The 25,620-nt window shown below is 61.1% G+C and overlaps 1 protein-coding gene across 8 annotated transcripts; it reads right to left on the bottom strand.

Annotated features, from left to right (window-relative positions):
• Positions 1 to 617: 617 nt before the first annotated feature.
• On the bottom strand, positions 618 to 15,351 carry FGFRL1 (fibroblast growth factor receptor like 1). 8 transcript variants are annotated; one of them, XM_045391997.3, is made up of 7 exons: positions 14,701 to 15,351; positions 14,412 to 14,506; positions 5,107 to 5,379; positions 3,901 to 3,981; positions 3,518 to 3,802; positions 2,818 to 3,171; positions 618 to 2,582 (listed from the first exon to the last, which is right to left on the bottom strand). In XM_045391997.3, the coding sequence occupies exons 1-7, from the start codon at positions 14,814 to 14,816 to the stop codon at positions 2,140 to 2,142; spliced, it is 1,647 nt and encodes a 548-aa protein (XP_045247932.2). In that variant the 5' UTR covers positions 14,817 to 15,351; the 3' UTR covers positions 618 to 2,139. The 8 variants fall into 8 exon arrangements, with proteins under 8 accessions (XP_045247932.2, XP_045247939.1, XP_045247936.1 ...); XM_045392004.3 differs by having other exon boundaries at positions 15,160 to 15,351; XM_045392001.3 differs by having other exon boundaries at positions 14,412 to 14,659; positions 14,988 to 15,113.
• Between the last annotated feature and the right edge of the window lie 10,269 nt (positions 15,352 to 25,620).

Below are 25,620 nucleotides of genomic sequence, written 5' to 3'. Positions count from 1 at the left end.
GGCAAGGGCCCCGGGTGGAGCTGGCAGCCCCAACCCCTCCTGCTGACTGGGCAAGACGGGGGCGGCCACCGTCACAGCACTGCAGGGTGGCAGGGAGGGCATTTGGACGGAGCCCTGAGGTCAGAGGTGACCTGAGCCTGGCCCCACCCCCAGTTCCGAGGCAGGTCTGCTGCTTCCCGTAGGGCCACCCACCAAAGCCTGCAGAGCAGCCGAGGAGTGACCAGGCCCTGCACTGAGGGCCACAGGGGCCAGCCCCAGGACACAGAGAGGGTGCGAATCCGACAGGGGTGCAGGACGCTGGCCTGGCCAGGCACGTGGGTACTCATGGTGAGTGCTCACACCCACCACCACCCGAAGCCCAGCATACCCAAACTCTACATGGGTAGTGCTCACACCCACCACCACCCGAAGCCCAGTAGACCCAAACTCTACTGCCGGGAGGTGCTGATGACAGACCTGGAGACCCTTGGGTCTCGGCCCCTGTGGCTCCGGCCCAGCAAGGGGACTCCAGGAGGGCTGGGCTGCTGGTTCTAGAGACCAGGCCTGACACACAAGCACAGATGTGAGCACACACGAGCATGCACATGCACACACAGACACGGGCAGAAACACCAGCCTGGAGAGAAAGGATGCACTTTCATGTTTAACAAAATAAATTAAATATACGGGGCTTCAGCTCAAACTCTACATAAAATTACAGAGATCTGGGGCCACCACGACAGTGGGGTGGGGGGTGGTGCCTGGCCTAGACGGGGTGCAGGCATCAGCGTGGCTGAAAGACCAGGCGGGTCCCGGGCCCCAGAAGAGACCACAGTCCCTGCAACCCAGCCCTCCCTCCATCATTATTAATATTATCTTCATTTCTTAAATATAAATACCAAGGCTCCTTCTCACTGGCAGGGGGAGAATGCGGTGGGAGTGCCATGGGCTCCAGACTCTCAGGCTTGGGGCTGCTGTGCCCCCAGCCCCAGCCTACAGCAGTAGGGGACTCCTGGACACCCAAGACAGGTGGCAAAAATAGCCGCGAAGGCCAGGCGAGGGCAGAGGCGGGCAGGGGTGGGGGAGTGACGGTGGAGCAGGGAGAGTCCTTCATCAACTATGAGCCTCACTGCACACGCACTGCGGGCCTCGCAGCACACCCTCTGAAAAGCACCTCAGTCCGCATGCGTCCAGGCAGCGTATCTGCACATGTGTGTGCGTGTCCGGACAGCATATCTGCTCGTGTCCAGGCAGCATATCTGCGCATGTGTGTGCGTGTGTCCAGGCAGCATAACTGCACACGTGTGTGTCCGGACAGCGTATCTGCATGTGTGCGTGTGTCCGGACAGCATAACTGCCTGTATGTGTCCAGGCGGCCTGTCTGCGCATGTATGTGTGTGTGTCGAGGCAGCATTTCTGTGCGTGTGTGTGTGTCCAGGCAGCATACCTGTGCATGTGTGTGTGTGTGTCCAGGCAGCATATCTGTGCATGTGTGTGCGTGTGTCCAGGCAGCATATCTGTGCATGTGTGTGCATGTGTCCAGGCAGCATATCTGCGTGTGTGTGTCCAGGCAGTATATCTGCACGTGTATGCATGTGTGTGTCGAGGCAGCATATCTGTGCATGTGTGTGATGTGTCCAGGCAGCATACCTGTGCATGTGTGTGCGTGTGTCCAGGCAGCATATCTGTGCATGTGTGTGCATGTGTCCAGGCAGCATATCTGCGTGTGTGTCCAGGCAGTATATCTGCACGTGTATGCATGTGTGTGTCGAGGCAGCATATCTGTGCATGTGTGTGATGTGTTCAGGCAGCATGTCCATGTATGTTCTGGCATGTCTGTGTGCATGTGCATGCGTTTGAGCAGCATATCTGTGTGTCCAGGCAGCATGCCTGCGCATGTGCACGCATGCGTATGCGTTCCGGGAGCATGTCTGCGTGTGCCTGTGTTCAGGCAGCGTGTGTGCGCATGTGTGTGTATACATGCATCCAGGCAGTGTGTGTCTGTGTGTGTGTGTCCAGGGGCTATGCCTCACACAGAGCGCCCGGGGTGCTGGCCATTCCTCCTCGCCACGGGTCCGCCTTCGTCTGCAGCACCGTCCTCCATCCTCCCAGCCTGCCTGTCTGGCCGGCCCCATGCGCCCACCGCAGAGGCAGTGCCATCTAGCACTGATAGTGGATGTGCTGGTGGACCTTGCCTTCCACGTGTGAGTGTGTGTGTGAGTGTGTGTGTGTGTGTGTGTGGATGTCTGTGTAGACTTTGGGGTACAACTTGGGGCCAGCAACTGGGCCTGGGCCCAGCAAGTGCTGGGGGGCTGCTGGAGACCCATGCTCCTCACACAGCCCCACACCAGGGCCAGCGCTGAGGGCGGCCAACGTGGGAAGGTCCTTGTCTCCACTGCGGTCACGGGCTGTCCCTGGCTGGCGGTGCCCAGGCACGGGAGGGGCAGGAGTGGGGGTGCATGGCTTCTTCTTGGCCTGGCAAAGCCACAGGAGCACGGTGCCCAGGATGAAGACGGCGCCGGCCGGGATGCCGATGACCACGGGCCATGGCAGGCTAGTGGCCGAGGACGAGGAGGCCACAGGTGGCCCTGGCGGTTTTGGGTCTGCAAGAGTGAGAGGAAAGGAGGTGGCGAGGGGAACGCCGGCACAAAGACCAGGAGAGTACCCCAGACCCATCCCGAGGGCTATGGAGACGGCACCCCTGGGCTGCCCTCCCTTGGCAGATGACCCAGCCTGTACAGCCCAGGAGGGAAGGGTGGGGTCCCGCCCGGTGGGTGGGATGCGGGGCCCAGGGGGCAGGTCCGGGCACCAGCATGGCGTGGCGTGGCGGCCGCGCACCTGGCAGCACAGTGAGGAAGGCGCTGCGGAAGCTGTAGCCCATGGTGTTGGCGCCCAGGCAGATGTACATGCCCGCATCGTCCTGGCGGGCGCGGGTGATGAGCAGTTTATTGAGGTAGGAGCCATCGGGCCGCGACCACACGTCGCCTGTGGGCAGCACCACGAACTTCTGGCCACCCACATCGATGGTGGAGTTGTGGCGGCCCTCGGCGCCGTACTCCACACGCTTCAGCCACTGGATCACCGGCTTCACGTCGCTGCGCACCTTGCACTGGAAGGACGTAGTCCCCCCGAAGTCCACCGTCGTATTCACAGGGTGCGTGCCTGTGAGCACGGGCTTGGAGCGGGTCCGCTCTGTGGGAACACGGCACGTGGGCATGGTTCCTGGGCCCCGCCAGACTCTACCTGCTAGCACCCCAGGGCCCACCAGCACCCCCAGCTCACCAGCCCCCAGACCCCACCAGCGCCCCCAGACCCCACCAGCACCCCCAGCCCACCAGCCCCCCGATCACTAGCCCCCAGACCCCACCAGCACCCCCAGCCCACCAGCCCCCAGACCCCACCAGCATCCCTGGTCCACCAGCTCCCAGATCTCCAGTCCCCAGACCACACCAGCACCCCCGGTCCACCAGCCCCTAGACCACCAGCCCCTAAACCCCACCAGCACCCCCGGCCCGCCAGCGCCCCAGGCCACACTCACGGATCACATCCACCTTGTAGGTGGCGTTGATGGCGCCCGCGCGGTTCGACACACGGCAGGTGTATTTGCCGCTGTCCTCCGGCCGCAGGTTCTTCAGGCTCAGCGTCCACTTCTTCTTCCTGGGCTCGGCGGCCTCTGGGCGCGTCAAGGCCTGGTCGTCCTTCATCCACGTGATGTCGGGCCGAGGGTGCCCACTGGCCACGCACTTGAGCCGCACGGAGCTGCCCACAGGCCGTGCAATCACCCGGCGCCTCATCTTGGAGGGCTGTGTGAAGCGTGGTCGCGCTGTGGGGTGGGGCGGCATGGAGGTCAGAGGATGGGGAAGCGGCCGAGGGGCCAGAACAGACACCCCCCACCCTGGCAGACGGCAGTCCCCTGCTCACCCCACTGCTGGCTGGCGGGGTCCTCTTGACCCCCAGAGGAGCTGTCGGGGCCCAGGCTCTCCTTCCCTGGGCTAATGTCATCTGCAGAGAAATGGAGGTGCACAGGGAGGGCAGGTGAGGGGGGCCCTGAGGAGCACCCCCAACTCTCCCATGGCCTCTAGTGCCCCCAGCCCCAGCCAGGACAGTCCTGGACACCCAGGCAGGGGGCTGCACCACACACCCACAGCCCAGAATCCCAGGGACAGCTGGGCAAGGGCCGCTGGCCCACACTAGGCGCAGGTGATCCTGACGGGTACGGGTGGGGCTGGAGGGCTGGCCCCCACTCTGGCTCCGGGGGGTCTGCAGGCCCTGGGGAGGAGGGAGCCGGGCCCGGCCAGCAGCTGCGGTAACCCTAGCCTACATCAAGGGGCCGAGGGCTGGTGAACAGACGAGACTCTCATACCTCTCGGTCATCGTTGCCTTTGAAAGGACTGTGGGGTGGGGGTGGGGGGACAGCCACAGTTTTCCCATTCCACACAATCTGGAGGGGCAGGGCGTGCTGTGGAATGTCCCCTCCATCCACCCTGTGACAGCCGCTCCTCCACTGAGCCCAGGACCAGGCTGTCTCAGGCCGCACCCCCAGACCCTGCCGGGGCCTGGGCCAGCCTCCTGCGTTCAGAAATGGGCCAGCCCAGCTCCAGGAGCTCCACCGGAGGGCCCCACACCCAGGAGCCCAGCAGAGCAGGCGGGGTGCCTGGTCCCTAGGTATGGAGGGTGTGTCTCTGGACACCTGTCCAAGCCCCGCACCCAGGCCCCAGGCGCAGAAGAGAACAGAAAGGCCAGGCATCCCCGCGGCTCCTCTGAACTCCGAAACCTGAGCCTCAAAGTCACAGCCGACGGCCGGCACACCCTGCCAAGGCCTCGGGCCCCAGCCCTTCTGTGGGACCATGGCCTGCGGCTCCCGGCCGCTGCCCTCCGCCCGCTGCCCGCCGCCCTCTGCCCGGAGGAAGGCCCAGAGGCTGGAGCCTGATGGGGACAGGAACGGAGCCCAGCCTGGGGGATGGTGGCAGAGGTGCAGTCAGCAGAGGGAGGGCAGGGCGCCGAAGGAAGGCTTTCTGCCCGGGGCTGGCTGACTCTCAGGCCCCAGGTGTGTCCCTGTCCGCCCTCCTGCATGCCCCTGCCTGGCTCCAACCCAGCCCATGACCTCTGACCGCAGCAGCGACTAACCCAGCACGACAAGGGTGTAGTTGACGCTCAGGCTGCCAAAGCCGTTGGTGGCCTTGCACACGTACACGCCGGCATCCTCCCGCTCCACCTGCTTCACCTTCAGCCCCTGGGGGAGCACGCGGAAGCGGCTCCAGCCGCTGTGGATGGTGCGGCCGTCCTTGGTCCACATGGTCAATGGTGGTGGATCCCCCTCCACAGGGCACTGCAGCCGCACGGTGCGGCCCAGCCGGGTCACCTGCCGTGGGACCACCTTGTCCGCCATCCTGGGAGGGCCTGCGGGTGGGTCCAAGGAACAGTCAACGAGGAGGGGCTTGGGGTCCAGAGCCAAGGGGGATCGAAAGGGGACCCATGGCCCAGCACAGACCTCAGGCCTGAGCTCCACCTGGGTCGCCTGCCCAAGGTGAGTAGAGGGGCCCAGGCACAGTGCCCCCGACCCAGGCCTCAGCTGCCTACATGCACCAAAGCCCCTGAGTGCTGGCCCACTGAACACCACGTCAGCAGCCTCTCACGGCCGGGGCGGCTCTGTGGTCCCAGAGGCCGGCTCTTTGAGACGTGAGAGGGGAGTAGGGTCCCCAGAGGATGCAAAACAGCTGTGCTTGGTAGCCCTCAAAACCCACCAGCCAAGAGGGCTGGGGCTCCTCCTGGTCACACAGGAAGCAGCTGTATACCCTAGGTCAGAGGGGACAGCGGCCCCCCAAGGACAAGGGCGGCAGGGGGATGGGGGCCCTGGTGGGTCCCAAAGAGGCTCCAGGCCCCTCACCCAACTCCCACCCAACCAGCAGCCCAGGGCCCAGCCGGGCCTGGACACAGGCCAGCGACCCCACAGCTATCCACACGCAATCAGGCACAGCAGACCGCCTGCGCACGGGCACTGTGTGGATGAGAGTTTGTGCAGCACCCACGTCTCTGTCAGTATCAGACCTGAGTTCAGGGACCACAGATGCCCAGATCTGTCTGCCCACCCCAAGGGCCCTACCCTGCCAGGCACCTTAGCCTTGAGGGGGCATGACCCCAAGGCCCCAGGGTCAGAGGGCAAGCCTCTGGAGCGACAGTAGCTGGGGCTGGCCATGGGCACTGCTGGATCCTGTCTGGCTGGCAGCCCCGAGGCTGTACCTGGCAGCCGGTATGTCCCCCCACTGCCTGTGAAACCCACAGGAGCAGACAGGCTGCAGCTCCACATGGCCACTCACTCTGTCCCACCCCACGTGGAGAAGCCAAGTCCTCCTTTCCTGGCAGAAAGAAACCCACCCCGTCCCCTGCCCGGGTCCCCACCCCACCCTGTCCCCTGCCTGGGTGCTTCTGAGCTGGAAGGCAGGGCCAGGGCCCTGTTTGTGTGTGACCGGCCCCAGTGGGCAGTGCCTAGCCAGCCGGGAAGATGAGCCTGGAACACACAGACCCTGCAGGCCTCAGAAACTCAGAGCACCGCAGGGCCTGCACCTGGATGGAGCTCCTGGGAGAGGAGGGCCCCGCGTGCCCCACTCCCCACGTGCTGCTCCCAAGTCCTGCAGCAGCAACTGCAGCCCACTCACTGCTCTCTGCATCTGAGAGGTGGCCACAGGCACCCCACGGTTCCCAGAGCACCTCTGGCCAGCCCATGGGTGACAGTGTCCCTCCCGAACTGCAGCCACTGCTGTCTGGGAGTGTCCAGGCTGGGTGCAGAGACACCAAGAGGCAGCAGCTGCTCCAAGCCATCTCGACAGTGCCTGGGGCCGCGTGTTTCTCCAACACGCAATTAACAGTGGCCCCGTGACGTCTCCCACCGGCGTCTTCAGACACTCAGGTAGCAGCTCCCAATCTCACCCCCCAGGTCTGGGGACAGGGACCCCCACAGAGAATCCCTATCACCTCTCTGGAGGCCTAATCAGCGCTGATAGCACAGGGGGCGCGGCCCAGGGCCTCCGGGTTCTGATCCCACAGGCATCATCGGCCGCTGGGGCTGGGCGTGGAGACATGGAGCCTCCCCACTGTGACCAGAAACACAAAGGGTGGGCTGAGGCTCTGGAGGGAGGGATTCTTCCCAGCCCAGGCCCACCCGGCCCACAGCAGTCCCTGGCCTCTCTGAGAAAACATGTGGGGGTCTCTCCTCTGACCTGTATCTCTCCCTCAACTCAGGACCCTCCCACCCTGGCCATGGGCCCCAGCCCTGAAGCCCCTCCTTCCCTACCCTCCCTGTAACCCCCCAGAGAGGAAATGAGATGGCGGCTGTGGGGGCTGCCAGCCCACCTCCCCCTCAGTGTGGTTCTGTAAGCTGCCCAGGGCTGGGGGCAGCTCTGGCAAACGTGTCCCAGGGAGGAAGGGGCTGCAGGGCCCACAGTACAGGAGCCTCCTGACCCCTTCCCAGCCTGCCCAGGTCCCAGACCCACCCCAGGTTGACCCCACCAGCACCTGTCGCTGCCCGAACTCCCACCACCCACAGGGCCTCCGGGATCAAGAGGGAGTGGCCAAGGCCCCTGCCCAGCCCAGCTCCTGTGGCCCACAGCCTGCAGGGGTACCTGGGCCTCCTGAGGGGCTACCTGGGCGCAGGTCTCACACGTGCAAGCATGTTCATGTATGCACATGAGTGCCCACCCACACAACTGCCCAGAAGGAGCAAGAGAGCAAGTGCCCGGCCCTGTCCTGGGTGGGGGCACACAGACCCAGCCCCCCCATCTCGGGAGGGAGCCCGCCTCAGAGGCTGAAAGCCCCAGCTGCACTTTGGGAAGGGGCTACCTCCGGCCCCAGCCCCCACCCTGCCCCAGGCAGACACAAGCAAGGCTTGGGGAGGTAAAGGCCCCCACAGGCATGCAGGAGGTGCGGGATGACAGGCACAGACAGGGAGGCGGGACCCCCGCCCATGGTCACTGCTGAGAAAGGGGGCAGAGCCAAATGACTGCCGGCTGGCCGGAAGCGTGGCCCCCGAGGCCGGCCTGCAAGTGCTGTAGGCACGGCTGGAGGCAGCCAGGCCAGAGGAGCCAGCCTTATCCTAAAGCAAACAGCCTCCCTCCATCCCCCTCGCCAGGCCCATCCCACCCCCACCTGGGCTCCCTGGACACCCTGATGTTGCAGGCCCAAGACCCCCGCAGGAGGGCCTGACCAGGAGGAAGCTCAGCCCCCCAGATTCCTGGGAAATGAGCGTGCCAGGACAGCGGCCTGGGCTTTATGTTTAGGCAAGCCCACACCACCTGGATGGGCGTCCAACCCACGCAGCCTATGGGGAAACTGAGGTAGGACCTGAGGGCACAGGTATCTGGTGGGGAGACTGGCCGCCTCGCACCGCAGCCAGGAAGAAATACAGGGAGCCAGCACCGGGGCTCTGCTGGGCATGACATTGGCGCCGTGCCACCTCCAGGGTTTGTACCCCGCCAAGATGCCCCCCAGCCTCCTCCTCCAGAACAGCCCCTGCCCTGCACACACTTAGCCACAGTCAAGAGGCCCCCAGCACAGGCAGGACACCAAGGGCCACGTGGGAGCCAGACATGAGGGTAAACTGAGTCTGAGACAGGGCCTCACTGCTGTCAGGTATAGAGGACTAGACTCGGAGGCGGTGGGCCAAGAAGGGGGATGCCACCAACCCCTCCCACCCCGCCACCCCTGCCCAGCTGTAAAAAACACAACTGGGGAAGGAGGAGGAACAGGGGCTTCCCACAGCAGCAAGGCCCAGAGAGGCCGCCCTGCCCACACGCTTTGTCACACACACACTATCCCCAGACACAGAGACTCCTCTTTCCCAGGGCCCAGGAAGGGTGGAGGTGGGCAGGCCCTGGGATGGAGGGGAGGAAGCTGCAGTCTGGAGGGACAGAGGCAGGACCCCCTGCGGCCTGCCCCTCCCCGTCTTCACAGGCCCTCAGATCAGCCCTCTCCGACGCCCCTCACCCCGCAGCTCCTCGGGGTCTCCAGTATCTCTTCTGGAATGGCCTGTCCTGGCCACATGGTCCAAACCCACACCCAAGCCCCTCTCCCGTGCTCGCGATGTCCCGAGGCCTGGCATACAGCAGACACTCAGTGGGCATTTGTAGGGAGAATGGCAGGGGGGTGGTGGCCAGCCAGGGCAGGTACAGAGGATTCATGGCCAGGGCTGCCCAGCTTCCCTCCTGAGGCCACGGCAGCTCCTCCCCATGGGGCCTGGCTCCCACAGGGAGCAAGGAAGGGGTGCTCCCCAGAACACAGCCCTCAGCGTAAGGAGAGGCGCCCAGGCACAGACACACGTGCAGTGTTATGATCCCTCTGTCACGAGCAGACATGAGCTGGGACCAGGAAACGGCCTCCTCTTACTTTCCAGTGTACCTGCACCTCCCAGGATGCCTCTATAGCCCAAGCCAGTGGTGTCCGCCCCTCTACAGAGCCCGGGGCAATGCTGGCCCCGGTTGGACAGGACTCCTGACCCAGTGGGGACAACGGGGGCTTCCTGAGGAAGGAGCGTCCACCGCAGCAGGGGCAGATGCTGGCTGACAACACAGCAGGGTGTGGCATCCGTGGGGACAGACCAAGCCACGGTGCGCCAGGGAGGGAGGGGCAGGTGGAGCTGACCGCTGAGGGGCCGGCTGTGTGGTCCCCTCAACCCTAGCCCTGACCGGCCAACCCTAAGTTCCCCGCATGGAGGGGCTGGACCAAGAGTGGCCTGGCAGCCAAACGGGGCCAGAGTGGAGCGAGGATGCCTGGGAACTGGGGGGCCCTGCATGGCCCCGAGTTTCCAGCTGGAGGAATTCTCTGGCCTGGTCAGGGACCTGGCCATGGGGTGCAGGTGGTCAGGCCCCATGTCCTCCTGGAGAAGCTGAGTGGCCTGGGGAAGGGGGCTCACCTTGACCAGAAGGGAGGGTAAGGGAATCAGGACACACTGTGCCAGACCCCTGAGGGGGTGCAGAGCCAATCCAGGTGCTGAGCCTTCTGCAGCCGGCAGCCCCCCACCGGTCACCAAGAGGAGACACAGTGCCCCCACCACAGATGGCCACTATGTGGCTGTGCCAGGCCCCCAGGGGCACCCAGGGCAGGAGTGAGTGGGAAACTCCAGAGTTAGTGCCAGGGCCCGATCCCCTCCCCAGGAAGCCAAGTGCAAGAGCGGCTGCCCCCAGGAGCCACAGCACAGGTGACCGCTACACAGCCTGCTGCCCATCAGGTGCCAGGGCCAGGCTCTCCTCCAGCCTGGGACGCCCAGGCACACGCATGTGCACCCGCATGCACAGACCCAGGACACACACAGTACCAGCTAGCCAGGCGGCCCTCAGGGAGCAGACCCAGAGGATGTGCGGGGACCTGGGGGCCTGCAGCACAGGCGGCTACCCCACAAGCTGTGCCCCACCACGCTGCCCAGCCCTGGGCACCCAGCGAGTCAGCAGGCTGGGGGGCCTCCTCTGGAAGCCTTGAGGTGGAACCTTCTGCAACCCCAGCCCCAGGGCACTACTCCCCCTTCTTGACACGCCAGGGCACAGGGCGGGCACCAGAGCATCGTGAGGCGGTGCCACGCCCTGAAGAGAACCTTGCACAGTGCTGAAACAGGCAAAGATTCCTCCGTAGCCATCCCAGTCCAGACCTCACCAGGCCCGGCCCGGTTCATGCCCCCACCCCCACCTCAAAACCCCAGCCTGCCTGGCTGCAGTCCCCAGGCCTCCCCTGCCCGGAACTCCCCAGAGGGGCTCTGCCTGAAGACCTTGGCAGCCCTTCCCCACTTAAGAAGCATCAACAAGAACATTTCCTGATCCCAGAACCCCCGAGGCCAGAGATCAGGGGTGAGCTGATGCTCTGCCCCCTGCCAGGGCTCTTGGCCCCCGGGTGGGGCTGCCATGACCACTGAGCAGCCCAGGCACACTGGGCACCACCACCAGGCCAGGAGCCCTTGCTCCCACTCACATGGCAGACTTCTCAAGGACAGGAGGGCACTGGGCCTGTCCACTGCAGCTCCCCAGGCCCCTGCAGGCCACAGGGCACAGCCACCCAGCCTCTCTGGGACACACAGTGATGCCCTGGGGTGTGGTACTGTGCTCCAGACCAAGCCCTACGGTCACCACTGGGGACAGGGCAGGAAGGTTACAGGGAATGAGGAGGGGCCCAAAGCCACTGGCTGGTGGGCCTGGACAAAGCTCCCCAGGGACCCCGTGCTCCTGGGGCTCACAGTCTTAGTAGCCCAGAGGGTGTCACTGTGCCCAGCGGGCCCCATGCCACACACCAGGGCAGCAGCCCGGCTCCCTCCTCCGTGTCACTGCTCAGCCAATGTTCACTCCTCAGCCCCTTCACAGCACCAGGCAAGAAGAAAAGTGGTTGGGCTTTCTGCCAAGATGGGCGGCACCCCCTGCCCCACACAGGGACAATGTCCTAGAGGGAGACCCCCACTCACGCTGACTTGCTCCAAGGGGACTGGTACCCACCTCTCCTGTTAGGCCTGCCCTGGCCCATGAAACCCCTCCTCTCCCATCCCCTGCTTCACTCTACCCCAGCCATCTTGGACCGTGGGCCCTGGCGCTGTGGCCCACCTTGGAGCTGCCTGCAGCGGGCAGCCAGACACCCTGGGGCTTGACCAGCAGCTCCAGGGATGGCTGCCAGGGAGAGTGGCAGGCAGGCAGGCAGGGAGGGCAGCCCTAGAGGAGGCCTCTGGGGAAAGGGGTGTGGGCACACCTCTCCCTCCTGTGCTGACCCACCCGCTGAGGCTGTCACCTGGATACACCAGGCCTGGAGTCACCGGCAGAGGCCCAGATGGGGCAAAGGAGTCCACCCTGGGCCAAGAAGCAAGCTCAGGCTGCAGAGAGGGCCAGCATGCAGCAGTCGGGGGTCCAGCCTGTGGACACAGCCCGCCTCTCCCAGTGCGGCCATGGTTCCTGAGCCAGGGCTGGGCAAGCCAGGGGCTGGAGGCCACGGCTGGGGAAAAACCAACATTTCCCCTCGACAGGGCCGCAGCGCGGGCCTGCGGCTGAAAGGGAGCCCGGAGGCCCATTGATTCCCGCACAATGGATAAAGGAGTCTGCGGTCGGCGTTTCCAGGCCCAGCCAAAGGCGACTTTGTTCACTGCTCCCTCCCTCCCCCAAGGGGACAGTGATTTATTTTCCCTTCCAGGAGTGGGGCCCCGAGATGGAAACGGGGCGGCTGGCCCGATTCCCCACCTTGCAGGGGCTGGGCCCAGCTCCCACACGTCCACCTCAGCCCGCTACACACTGGCCAGCCACTGCCTGGAAGGGCTTGGGGCGAGGGAGGAGGGCCCTGAGGCCTGGCTGGGGGCCGAGGTCAGCACCGTGCACCCACGGCTATTGCTTCCCCGAGTCACACACCCTTCAGACTCCTGCCCTCACAGGGAGCCAACCCTGACCACGCCACTCCCCAGGCATGGGGCACCCCTGGACAGGCACCCTGCCCACCTGGGTCAGGGCTCAGCTTGCCCACAGCAGCTGGCTGGGTGCAGAGGAGAGGGGAGTGGCCTCCTAGGCAGGCCGCTCAGAGCTGGTCCCCAAGGCCATGCTTGCAAAAGTTCAAAGGTGGCACTTCTCAGAAAGCCCTGAAACGACTTCCTTCAGAATTATTCGTAAAAGGTATTTCATCCACAAACTCTCAAGTTCCCACTGTGAGAAATAAAAGGGAAAGGGAGAAAGCCAATTCCTATCTTTTTTCAAATTGGGAAAAAAAAAAAAGCAGTTTTTAGACAAATCCACCAAGATTGTGAAACTTTGGGAAAAGAGGAACTTTTAAAATATGATCCGAGTCTAGCGATGTGCCGATTCCAGAACTTATGACCTAGCGGGAAATGGCTTTTCAAAAACAACCCAAACCCTCTGCATGCTGGTCCTTGGCCTAACGAAGGTGCACAGTGGGCTGTTCAGAGCAGGAGAAACACACTTGGATGGACCTGGCGCCCTAGTCCATGCTAGGAAAATCAGCACAGTCCGGAAGAACCTCCTCCCCACCTCCACCCAAACCACAGAGGCCCCTGCCCTTGGAAAGCCACTCAATCTCAGCTCCACAGTGCCGCCAGGGCCTTTGCCACGCAAAGCCAGGGCTGGATATCCTCGGCCCCAAGGCCGCAGCTGAGGAGGACGAAAGCGAAGGGGGTGGCCGCTGGGGCGTCTCCACGAAGAGGCGGGCTCTGCCACCCACTGCCATGGGTGACCGCGGCCATCCACCAGTCAGCTTCAGCCCCAGCCACCGACCATGGCAGGACAGAGGCCTCCAGAGCCTCCCTGGCCGAGTGGACAGAGGACAGGCAGGTGCAGGGATGGGGGAGGCCAAACAGATCAAAGAGAATGCAAGCCCAGGCCACTGGCGGTGGTGGGGGCTCGCCCAGTATGGCCTGAGTGCCCACACAGCCCAGGACGCTGCTGGGCCCTCAGAGCAGCCGCTCAGGCCATGTGGGCAGGAGGGGGGTGGGGGGGTGCTGTGGCATAAGGCCCACCTGGCCGCCGCCCGCCATCCAACACCCGAATGTGCCCATATAAGGCCAGGTTGGATGCGGCGCACTTGCTGGGCGGCAGGGGAGGGGTGCGAAGCCTCAGGACTGGTGGACACAGCGCCGACAATCCTGAGTGGTCAACACACCCAAAGGGCCGGCCTGGCCACAGGTCCCGCCTAGCCATGGGGGCAGCCAGCGCTGTGCCCAGATCCTGGAACATGGCGGGCATGAGTCTGCGGGGTCACATCACCCATCGGCTCCGGATGCCCTTGCTAGAGCCGGGTCCCGTGGCATGGCTGCCACTTAGCTATCAGTGGCGTGAGGACGTACCAGGCCGGTACAGCGGGTGCCCACAGGCACGCAGTCCTGGGGTGCGTCCCGGCTCTGGGGACTTGTCCACACAGCCGCCCTGCACTGCCTGCCTGGGGCTGGGCAGGCCCAGGGCACACAGCTAGGTCTGGTGTGTGCCCAGTGGCTGGGACACTGGGGGTCTGAGGATCAGTGTCAGTCCCAGACACCCAGTATATCACCAATATCTCTCATAGCCCATCCTGGCCTCCATGGGGGTCTCTGCAGGTTCCCAGAGTCCTAGTTGGGTCCACTGTGGCCACAAACCGCCCACTCCCCAAGAATCCACAGGTGATCAGCTGCCCTGGACTGCAGGTAGGAGGGTGAAAGTGTTTGCAAGACCAGAAGCATGTCCTGGGGGCCAGGGCTAGAGCCCACCTGGCCAGCAAGCACAAGTGAAAGGGACTCCTCCGGCCAGCTGGGGGAGGCCGCCTGGGCGCTGTGGACAGCCCATGGGTGAGGGGACCCTGGAAGGAAGGGGGCCTGGCGAGCGGGGCGGCAGGGGCGGGGCATGGCGCGTGCCAGGCGGGCACTGTGGCAGGGTTCAGGGCCGGGCGGGAAGGGGGCGGCGCTGGCGGAGGCCAGGCTGGCTGGGCTGGGAGCCAGAACTCACCTCGGGCGGCGGCGGCCGGCGGGAGGGCCCCCAGCAGCAGCGGCGGCAGCAGGAGCAGCAACGCGGGACTCGGCGTCATCTCGGTCTGTCCGGACCTGGGGGCATTGGGGGCGTCGTCACCAAAGCGTGGAAGTGGGAGACACCGCCCTCCCCGGTCCTGGGCCGCGGGGATCAGGGGTCTGGCCCCACTTCCCCGACAGGCCCTCCCCGCCCGCGCTCCAGGCGGAGGAAGCCGCGGCGGGGAGAAGCTGTGGGTATCAAAGGCAGACAAAGGGTTTACACTAATTACCGGGCTCCCCCGCTGCCCCCCCTCCACACACCGTCTGGATTCCTGGCGCTTGTAACTCCGGCCCTGCCCGCAGGACACACAACACCCAGCGCCCCGCAGATAATCGCCTGCTCCATTAGCGGACAAATTTGCGCTGGGGGGGCCCACGTGGGGCGCGGGGGCGGGGACGGGACAGGCCGGGGGCCCGCAGGAGCGGCGGCGGCGCGCGTGACCCGTGCCCAGCTGGGGCTCCGAACCCTCCCCTCCCCGCCCCCGCCCCGGACCCCCGCCCTCCCCCGTCTGCCCACCTGGGGTCGCGGCCGTGCGCCGGGATCTCACCTCGGCGGGGGCTCGGCGTGCGGGCGGGCGGCGGGGTCAGGGCCAGGCCCGCGGCGTGCGCTCCGCGGTCATCGCCGCCCCGGGCGCCGCATCCCGCCGCCCCGCGCCCCCGGGCCCGGCCTCGGGGCGGGGCGGCGCTACCTGGGCGCGGGAGGCTTGGGCCGGGTCGGAGTCCGGGCTCGGGCGCTCAGGGCGCGGGGTCCCAGACCAGGCAGGCGGCGGGGACGAGTCCGCAGGGCCGGGGGCTTGGGCCGGAGTCCCGGGGCGGCGGGGCGAGGGGCCCGGGGCGCTGCGCCGCGAGGCGTCCTTCCCTGCGGGGCTTTGTCAACTCTCCCGGAGCGAGCGCCGAGCCCGGACCCCGGCCCGCCCCCGGCACAACTTCCGGCCAATCCGCGCGCGCCGGCCCGCCCCGTGCCCCGCCCCGCCGCCAAACTTTTCCCCAATCCGCGCGCGCACGCCGCCCCCGCCCCGCCGGGCTCCGGGCCTTAACCCTCTCGGTGCGGACGTCCCCGCCGGCGGGCGGGCGGCTTTCCCGGGTCCGGCCCCGCCCCCGCCCCCGCCCCGCCCCCGCCCGAGACTCGCCGCGCCCCCGGCCCCGCCCGCGCGCCCTTGGTCCCCGCAAGCTCCCAGGAGCGGCAGAGGGCCGCCGCGTCCTCACCACACCTGCGCCCGCGCTCGCCCGGTCGGGTCCCCAACTCTCGGGACACCTTCGCGACCCCCAGAGCAGGCTCCGGCCCTGCCCGCAGCCCCTCTGCGCAGCCCCGTGCCCGGCCTAGACCGCTCTCTGGTTGCTCAGAATGGGGCGGACGGGACGGCCGCGGGCGCTCCGAGGCCTCCAGGTCTGCGCCCCGGGGTGGTCTTCGGGAGCAGAAGGGAGAAGCAGGGCCTCGCCTAGCCGGAGCTGATGTGGACGGGGTAGGCGGGGACGGCCGTGGCGATGCAGGCAGGGGTCCTTTCCGGGGCGCTTGGGTTACCTCGTTCCCTTGGCCATAGGTATGTTCCCACCCGAGGCCTCCCCGCCTCTCACCTGCTAGTGACGGGAATGACAAGAACATTAATCATCATAATAGACGTCAACATCCGATTTAATCCCCGCTACTGGGCAGGCGGCCCCAGGAGCAGATGAAGAAACGGAGGCGCGGAGAAGACAGCGCCCAGCTCTTCGCGGCTCTTCCTCCACGCGCCTCGCCTGCCGTCCCTGCTCAGAGTCCAGCACGCCGGGTTCCCAGGCCGCACCTCCAACCGCCCCATGGCCTCCCCTCGTCTTGTCTCCCAGTCCTGGAACACAAACCCCACGGCCTGCCCACATCCCGCGTCACACCCTCGACTCCGCGGAGTCACCACCCCAGCACCGCATCTATCCCCCGGAGCAGCCTCTCTCTCTGGGGCCAGAAGCCACCTCTTCCAGGAAGCCCTCCCAGGAAAGGCTGAAACTGGAGAGGCCTGGCAGCCGGTGTCCCCAGGCCGAGGAGAGCTGGGCGGGGCGTGGGGGGTGCCAGTTTCAGGGTCTGGGACTCCTCAAGGCCCGAACTACCCGGCCATTCCACCCCGCTGGTTCCCAGACCAGCGTCCTCCACCCCAAATCCCGTGTCTGGGCCAACGTGGGCGTCACGAGGGCGGATGGAGGTGCGCTCGGCCCGCCCGTCCTGCCCCTGCTGGCACAGCCGCCGCTCTGCACCCGGGGAAAGGGTCCGGGGACCGCTGCGTGGTCCTCCCGGCAGGAGAACGTCCTGCGCCCCCGCCGCGGCACTGTCCCACAAGGAGCCAGCAGCGCCGGGGCCCACCTGCCGCCCTCCCGGCCGGCTCTGCGGACACGGACAGGTGGGTGGGGCGGTCCCACGCCCGTGGGAGAGCAGCGCTGAACTCCCCGGACGGCTGGCGAGGAGGCAGCGTTCCCACAGGTGTGCGGGCTGCCGGGCACAGGTGCGTGGAAAGGGGACAGGTGTGCGGAAAGGTGACTGCGAGTGTGCAGAGTAGAAGCAGGCAACAGACAGGCCGGCAGGTGCCGGCGCCCGAATGAGGCGGGCAGTGGGAGGGGCATGGGCAGCGGCGCAGCCCCCTGGTGGGCGGGGCCGAGACGTCTGGGCGGGACCAGGGGCGGAGCGGCAGACGGGGCTGGGCGGGGCCCGAGGCGGACGGGGGCGGGGCCGGGATGGGATGGGCGGGGCCTGGCTGGGAGGAGAAGGGGGGCCGGGGAGGGCGGAGGCGGGGCCGGGGAGGGCGGAGGCGGGGCCGGGGTGGGCGGGGCGGGGCCGGGGTGGGCGGGGCGGGGCCGGGGACCTTCCGTGCGGGCCCCCGCTGCCCTCTGGCGGTGGCGGCTGTGCTGCAGCTCCCGAGGCGTTTTCCCTCCTCTCCTCGCTCCGCCCACCACGTCCCAGCCCAGGTCCCGTCCCCCGGAAGCCCCCCGCCCCTCGCCCACCTCCGGAACAGGGACTGGGCACTGCCGGCTCCCACGCCCCTTCGGGTCAGGCGGCGCGGAGCGCGGAGCCCAGGGGCCGGCGCAAGCACGTCCTGCCCCTTAAAACTGAAACTCCGGGCGGTCAGCCACCCTCACGGTCTTGGGCCCCATCCTCAGCCAACCCTATGGGGTGACCGCAGGGAGACAGGCTCTTGTAGCCACCTGCCCAGCCCCGGTGAGCTCCTCGCGCGCAGGTTCGCTCGCACGGATCCTCGCTGGCCGCGACAGCACCTGCCCCGGGGCAGGAGAGGCGGGACTGGGGGAGAGCCCGTCAGGCCTCACAGAGGCGGCATCTCAGGGACAGCAGGTATAGGGACTGACGGGGACAGGCGGGTGGAGGGGGCTTGGCTGAGAATGGAGATGAAGTAACAGGGGTTGGACTTACACACTCTAAGCTGCAGCAACCAAAAAAACAGACAAATAGATGTAAAAGCAGCACTCAAGGCACTGGGCTCACGAAACCGAGGACCGTGGTGCTGGAGAGAGGGGAACCGACCCAGCAGCGAGGACTGTCCCGCCCACCCCCGGGCACGGTGTAGAGAAAGGGAACTCAGGCAGCCACCTGCGTCTCCCTCAAGTGGGAAGATAGAGGTGGCCAGGCAGGGGGCTGGAGTTCACAGGATCAGAGCCCACGCAAGGCTGGGGATGGTCCCTGTGTCCGGCAGCCAGAGCAGGGAAGCATCGTTAGAGCAGGAAGAAGTTCTCACCTTGTAGTAGGGAAGCATCAACATGAGACTAAATACAGTTTAGGTCCCAACAAACACCACTCAATAACAAGACCCAGAGTCAGATGTGGGGGCTCACACCTGTAATCCCAGAACTTTGGGAAGCCAAGGCAGGCAGACCAGTTGAGCCCAGGAGTTCGAGACTACCTTAGGCAACATGGTGAAACCCCATCTCTACAAAAATCCAAAAAGTTGCCAAATGTGGTGGTGTGTGCCTGTGGCCCCAGCTACTGGGGAGGCTGAGGTGGGAGAATCACGAGCCCAGGGGGCCGAGACTGCAGTGAGCCAAGATCACACCACTGCACTCCAGTCCGTGCGACAGAGACCCTGCCTCAAAAAAAAAAAAAAAAAAAGGACCATACAGTTTCCAAGTAACTTAATCACATCACAGAAACGAATGCAAATGTATGTGTAGGTCCACAAAAATATCCAGAGCCAAACAAGGTAGAATACAAAATGTTGAATATCCAGTAAAAAAAAAAAAAAAAAAAAAAAAAACCCAGGCATGAAAAGAGGCAGGACATTATGACCCGTATGGAGAGATAGGAAAAATCAATCAAAATTGACCTGGGGCCGGGCACAGTGGCTCACGCCTATAATCCCATCACTCTGGGACGCCGAGGAGGGCGAATCACTTCAGATGAGAAGTTCACAAACAGCCTGGACAACATGGTGAAACCCCATCTCTACTAAAAATATAAAAACTAGCCGGGCATGGTGGCAGGTAACCTGTAGCCCTAGTTAGGGGGCTGAGGCAGGAGAATCGCTTGAATCCGGGAGGCAGAGGTTGCAGTAACTGACCTGGAAATGACAAAGGTGACAGGGCAAGTAGAGGACAGCACACACACACTTATGCTGTGATCATATTCCATATGTTGAAGATGCTGGAGGAAAGGAAAGACAATATGTTAAGTAAAGATGGGGGGGAAGCCTCAAATCGAACTTCTGGGGATGAAAAATAGTGTCTGAGAGAGATAATACATGAGATGGGATTAATGGAACACTGCAAAAAAAAAAGGATCAGTGTGGACGGGCGACATGGCTCACGCCTATAATCCCAGCACTTTGGGAGACCAAGGCACGTGGATCACCTGAGGTCAGGAGTTCAAGACCAACCTGGCCAACATGGTGAAACCCATCTCTACTAAAAATACAAAACTTAGGTGGGCGTGGCAGCGCATTCCTGTATTCCCAGCTACTGGGGAGGCTGAGGCAGGAGAATCGCCTCCGAGAGGCAGAGGTTGCAGTGAGCCAAGATCGCGCCACTGCACTCCAGCCTGGCAACAGAGCTAGACTCTGTCGCAAAAAAATGGATCAGTGAACTTGAAAACATAGCAATACAAACTGTCCAAATGAAATGGAGAAAAATGACTAGAAAAATGGAAAGAGCATCAGTGAACTGTGGTTCACCTTCAAGTGGTGAAATACAGGTATATTTGGAGTCCCCAAAGGAGAGGAGACAGAGGTTGGGAAAGAACAAAGCTGTTTTCAGATACAGCAAAGTAAAAGAATCACCTGCAGGAGTGTCTAAGGTGTCCATCAAGCAGAAGGAATGTCATACCCAATGGAAAACCGAATCTACACAAAGAAATGAGGAACACCATAAACGGCAACTAAATGAGTGAGTATAAGGAGTGCGTTTCTTTTTTGAGTCAGAGTCTCACTCTGTCGCCCAGGCTGGACTGCAGTGGCATGATCTTGGCTCACCTCAACCTCCGCCTCCCAGTGTAGCAGGACGAGCCGCAGACAAAACTCCTCAGACGCTGGATTAAAGAAGGAAGAGGTTTTTTATTCGGCCCGGAGCGTCTTAAGAGCCGAGCTCCCTGAAGAAGAAATACTTGGCCTTTTTAAAGGCTTACAACTTTAAGGGATCCATGTAAAAGGGTCATGATAAATCAAGCAAGCATGGAAAACGTGACGGGGGGCTACAGGCATCAGCTAACAGAACAAAAAGTTTTACAGTGCTTTCTCATACAATGTCTGGAATTTACAGATAACACTAGTAGTTTTGGTCAGGGGTTAATATTATTATTATTTTAACCACCAGGGCCAGGTGGTGGCACCAAGGTTGTCTAGCTATTTATCTTACTTCTGTTTCTTTCCAACTTTTTGCTTTCTCTCCCTTCTCCTGTCTTATAACCTAGGGAAAAGGGGAGATGGGGAAAAGCTGGGAAGGACAACAGGAGAAGTGGTGGTCTCATTCTATACCAGGTTCAAGTGATTATCCTGCTTCAGCCTCCCAAGTAGCTGGGATTACAGGTGCGTGCCACCACACCTGGCTAAATTTTGTATTTTCAGTAGAGATGTGGTTTCACCATGTTGGTCAGGCTGGTCTTGAATTCCTAACCTCAGGTGATCCACCTGCCTTGATAGTCATCTGATTAACGCAAAAATAATGTATTGTGGGGTTTATATCATACGAAAAATTAAAATATGTAACAACAATAGCACAATGTCTGGGAAGGAAAATGGAAATGTAATGTTGTAAGGTTCTTTGACTATATATGAGGTTATATGATATCACTTGAATTTAGTGACAAATTAAAAATGTATAGTAGGCCAGGTGCGGTGTCTCACGCCTGTAATCCCAGCACTTTGGGAGGCTTAGGTGGGCGGCTCATGAGGTCAGGAGTTCGAGACCAGCCTGGATAATATGGTGAAACCCCATCTCTACTAAAAAGATAAAAATTAGCCGGGCATGGTGGCATGTGCCTGTAGTCCTAGCTACTTGGGAGGCTGAGGCAGAAGAATCACTTGAACCTGGGAGGCAGAGGTTGCAGTGAGCCGAGATCGCGCCACTGTACTCCAGCCTGGGTGACAGAGTGAGATTCTGTCTCAAAAAGAAAAAAGAAAAAAAAAGTGTATAAATCTGAAAACAACCATTAAAATAAAGAATTACAGCTAATAAGACAACAAAGGACAGAAATAAAATTTAAAAATTAACCCCCCAAAAAAGCAGAGAAAGAGGGAGAAGAAAAAATGAGATGAGTCAAAGACAAATAGCAAGATGGTAGATCTAAACCCCACCACATTGCCCGGCGCGGTGGCTCAAGCCTGTAATCCCAGCACTTTGGGAGGCCGAGGTGGGTGGATCACCTGAGGTCGGGAGTTTGAGACCAGCCTGACCAACATGGAGAAACCCCGTCTCTACTAAAAATACAAAATTAGCTGGGCGTGGTGGCACACGCCTATAATCCCAGCTACTATGGAGGCTGAGGCAGGAGAATTGCTTGAACCTGGGAGGCAGAGGTTGCGGTGAGCCGAGATCGTGCCATTGCACTCCAGCCTGGGCAACAAGAGTGAAACTCCGTCTCAAAAAATAAAATAAATAAAAAATAAACCCCACCATATTGATAATCACATTAAATGTAAACATTCTAAACATCCCACCTAAAAGGCAAAGATTGTCAGATTGGGTAAAAAAAGCAATACCCATCTACACGCTGCCTAGAAGAAACACGCATCAAATATAAAGACACAATTATGTTAAAAGGATAGGGAAAGATGTATCACACTGATACTACTCAAAAGAAATATGGCCAGGCGCGGTGGGATGCCCGTATAGTACCAGCTACTTGGGAGGCTGAGATGGAAGGACCACTTAAGCCCAGGAGTTCATGTCCACAATGGGCAGCATCGTGAGACCTTGTCTGTAATAAAAAGACAAAGAAGGCCGGGTGCAGTGGCTCACGCCTGTAATCCCAGCATTTTGGGAGGTCAAGGCAGGCGGATCACTTGAGGTCAGGAGTCTGAGATCAGCCTGGCCAACATGGCGAAATCCCATCTCTACTAAAAATACAAAAATTAGCCAGGTGTGGTGACACGCGCCTGTAATCCCAGCAACACCAGAGACTGAGGCAGGAGAATTGCTTGAACCTGGGAGGTGAAGGGTGCAGTGAGCCGAGATTGCACCACTGCACTCAAACCTGGGTGACAGAGTGAGACTCAGTCTCAAAAAAAAAAAAAAAAAAAACTACATCGTGATCAAGGGAGGTTCATGCAGAGATGCAAAGCTAATTTGTCAATGCGCTGACCTAGGGTTGTTCACCCAGCACAATGAGACCAATGTCCACACCGAGGTTTGCAGCAGGCGGCAAGAGGGTGCTTCCTTACAGACGCCAAGCAAGGAGGACCAGGGCAGCTCGTGCTTAAGTGCTGGCCTCCCAGATGGCATGCAGGCAAGGGTTTTTAAAGGCAGGGGTAAATTTCAGGAAAATAGAATTCACAGGCAAGACTGTAAATCAAAACATGGAGGTTATACATTGGTTTTGGCCTAAAAGGAGGGATATCTTGAAGGGGTGAGGGGTATTCCAGGTCATAAGTAGATGCAAAGATTTCCTGGGGCTAGGCATGGCGGCTCATGCCTGTAATCTCAGCACTTTGGGAGGCCGAGGTGGGTGTATCACGACGTCAGGAGTTCGAGACCAGCCTGGCCAATTGGCTGAAACCCTGGCTCTACTAAAAATACAAAAATTAGCCGGGTGTGGTGGTGCACGCCTGTAATCCCAGCCGCTCAGGAGGCTGAGGCAAGAGAATCACTTGAACCCGGGAGGTGGAGGTTGCAGTGAGCTGAAGTCAAGTCACTGCACTCCAGCCTGGGCGACAGAGCCAGACACCATCTCAACACCGTCCCCACCCCCGGAAAAAAAAAAAAAAAAAGAACCACACACACACACACACAAACTAGCCGGGTGTTCTGGTGCGCACCTGTAATCCCAGCTACTTGGGAGGCTGAGGCAGGAGAATGGCATGAACCCAGGAGGCGGAGCTTGCAGTGAGCTGAGATCACACCACTGCTCTCCAGCCTGGGTGACAGAGTGAGACTGTCTCAAAAAAAAAAAAAAAAAAAAAAAAAAAAAAAAAAAATCTGATTTGCAATTAAGGAAGACCAGTTTTGTTTAAAAAGTTGGGGTCAGCAGAAAAGAATGTTAACTCTGGCTCATGGGTGTGGCTCCCTCCAGGCCCCCTTCAGGAAGAAACAGAACAAGAGCAGCAGGCAGAGTTCAGCCCCTGGTTCCCTGTATCTGAGGCCTGCGTGCCGGTAGATCCATTTGGTGGGGGCCCAGGCTTCTGAAAAGTCACTCCAGGACATACTAAGATGCAATCTTGGGTTTCTATGGGAGCCAGCGTCCCCAGCACCCCTGGCTGCTATTTTAGCTGCTTGGGCCATTTTGCTTTCAGGCTGCTCATTTACTTCTCAGGGCCGGTGAGGGGCCCAGAATTTCTCCTGAAGGAACTGGAGACTTTCCTTTATTTCCATGCTTGGAGGGGGACCCACAGGCCCCTAAGGGGAGTCCCTGTTGCATCTCAGTTTTAAAACATTTGAAAATCAATCAGTGGAACTTTCTCTCTCTCTCTCTGTCTCTCTCTCTAGATAGATAGATAGATAGATAGATAGATAGATAGATAGATAGATAGATAATATATATCTCTATATGTGTGTGTGTATATATATATTTTTAGACAAAGTCTCATTCTGTCGCCCAGGGTGGAGTGCAATGGCATGATCTCTGCTAACTGCAACCTCCACCTCCTGGGTTCAAGCTATTCTCCTGCCTCAGCCTCCCGAGTAGCTGAGATTACAGGCGACCACCACCATGCCTGGCTAATTTTTGTATTTTTGTAGAGACGGGGTTTCACCATGTTGGCCAGGCTGGTTTCAAACTCCTGACCTCAAGTGATCCACCTGCCTCGGCCTCCCAAAGTGCGCCTGGCTGCACCTTACCATATTAACAGATAGAAAAGCAACGTGATCTCAGTTGACATAAAAAGTGTTTGACACGGCTGAGCGCGGTGGCTCACGCCTCTAATCCCAGCACCTTAGGAGGCTGAGGTGGGCGGATCACGAGGTCAGGAGATCGAGACCATCCTGGCTAACACGGTGAAACCCCATCTCTATTAAAAATACAAAAAGTGGCCGGGCGCGGTGGCTCAAGCCTGTAATCCCAGCACTTTGGGAGGCCGAGACGGGCGGATCACGAGGTCAGGAGATCGAGACCATCCTGGCTAACACGGTGAAACCCCGTCTCTACTAAAAAATACAAAAATCTAGCCGGGCGAGGTGGCGGGCGCCTGTAGTCCCAGCTGCTTGGGAGGCTGAGGCAGGAGAATGGCGTAAACCCGGGAGGCGGAGCTTGCAGTGAGCTGAGATCCGGCCACTGCAGTCCAGCCTGGGCAACAGAGCAAGACTCCGTCTCAAAAAAAAAAAAAAATACAAAAAGTTAGCCAGGCGTGGTGGCGGCGCCTGTAGTCCCAGCTACTCAGGAGGCTGAGACAGGAGAATAGCGTGAACCTGGGAGGCAGAGTTTGCAGTGAGTTGAGATTGCCACACTGCATTCCAGCCTGGGTGACAAAGTGAGACTCCGTCTTGGAAAAAAAACAAATAAATAAAAGTGTTTGACATAGCCGGGTGCGGTGGCTCACACCTGTAATCCCAGCGCTTTGGGAGGCCGAGGTGGGCGGATCACAAGAGACAGGATCTCACCATGTTGGCCAGGCTGGTTTCAAACTCCTGACCTCAAGTGATCCAGCAGCCTCAGCTTCCCAAAGTGCACCTGGCCGCACCTTACCATATTAACAGATAGAAAAGCAACGTGATCTCAGTTGACATAAAAAGTGTTTGACATGGCTGGGCGTGGTGGCTCACGCATATAATCCCAGCACTTTGGGAGGCCAAGGCGGGCGGATCACGAGGTCAGGAGATGGAGACCATCCTGGCTAACACAGTGAAACTCTACTAAAGTTTCTCTACTAAAACTACAAAACTTAGCCAGGTGTGGTGGTGGGTACCTGTAGTCCCAGCAACTCAGGAGGCTGAGGCAGAATTGCTTGAATCTGGGAGGAGGAGGTTGCAGTGAACCGAGATCACACCACTGCCCTCCAGCCTGGGTGACAGAGCAAAACTCCGTCTCAAAGAGGAAAAAAAAAAAAAAAAAGCTCTGTCATCACGCCTCACACCACTGCTTCTAGGAGGCCGCATCGGGTGGATCTGGGCTTGGGGAGTGGCGTGTACACCCAAGCGTTCCACTTCCACCCGTTTCCTGGATGGCAGGTAATGTTGGTCAGAAGAGGCTCTGCAGCGGGTCCAGGCTGTGACACCTCACCTGCTGCGAGTGTGGGTGCCCAGCAGGCCCCAATCTGCCTAGAGTGTCTGGCAGAAACACCATGCCCCGGCAAGCCCAGACCTCACATCCCAGGAAAAGGCCATTTCCTCCTGTCACTTGGAAAGCATGCCCCTCTGCCCTGGTGAAGTCTAACAGCATTCAACGGCCACGTGACTCGGCCGCCCAGGAAGAGCCAGACTTGGTCCCAGCGCGTCTGGAAGTAAGTCCTGCGGGCAGAAGACCAGAGCTCCCATGAAACTGCTCCTCCTGAATCACTGCCCCTGCCTCAGCCCACACCGAGGGCTTCATGACGAGA

The sequence above is a fragment of the Macaca fascicularis genome, chromosome 5, assembly GCF_037993035.2.
Source record: "Macaca fascicularis isolate 582-1 chromosome 5, T2T-MFA8v1.1".
NCBI classification, from domain to species: domain Eukaryota; kingdom Metazoa; phylum Chordata; class Mammalia; order Primates; family Cercopithecidae; genus Macaca; species Macaca fascicularis.
The sequence above is the reverse complement of the archived record's forward strand: the minus strand, read 5'-3'. Positions and strand labels throughout refer to the sequence as shown.

Bases quoted from the DNA above. Each gene is read 5' to 3' on its own strand.
- FGFRL1 (XM_045391997.3), bottom strand. From the start codon at position 14,816: ATGGAGCAGGCGATTATCTGCGGGGCGCTGGGTGTTGTGTGTCCTGCG. The intron at 5,380-14,411 runs GTGAGTTCTGGC...ACCCACCCGCAG, and splicing joins GCCGGCCGCCGCCGCCCGAG to GCCCTCCCAGGATGGCGGAC. The intron at 3,982-5,106 runs GTTAGTCGCTGC...ATTTCTCTGCAG, and splicing joins CTACACCCTTGTCGTGCTGG to ATGACATTAGCCCAGGGAAG.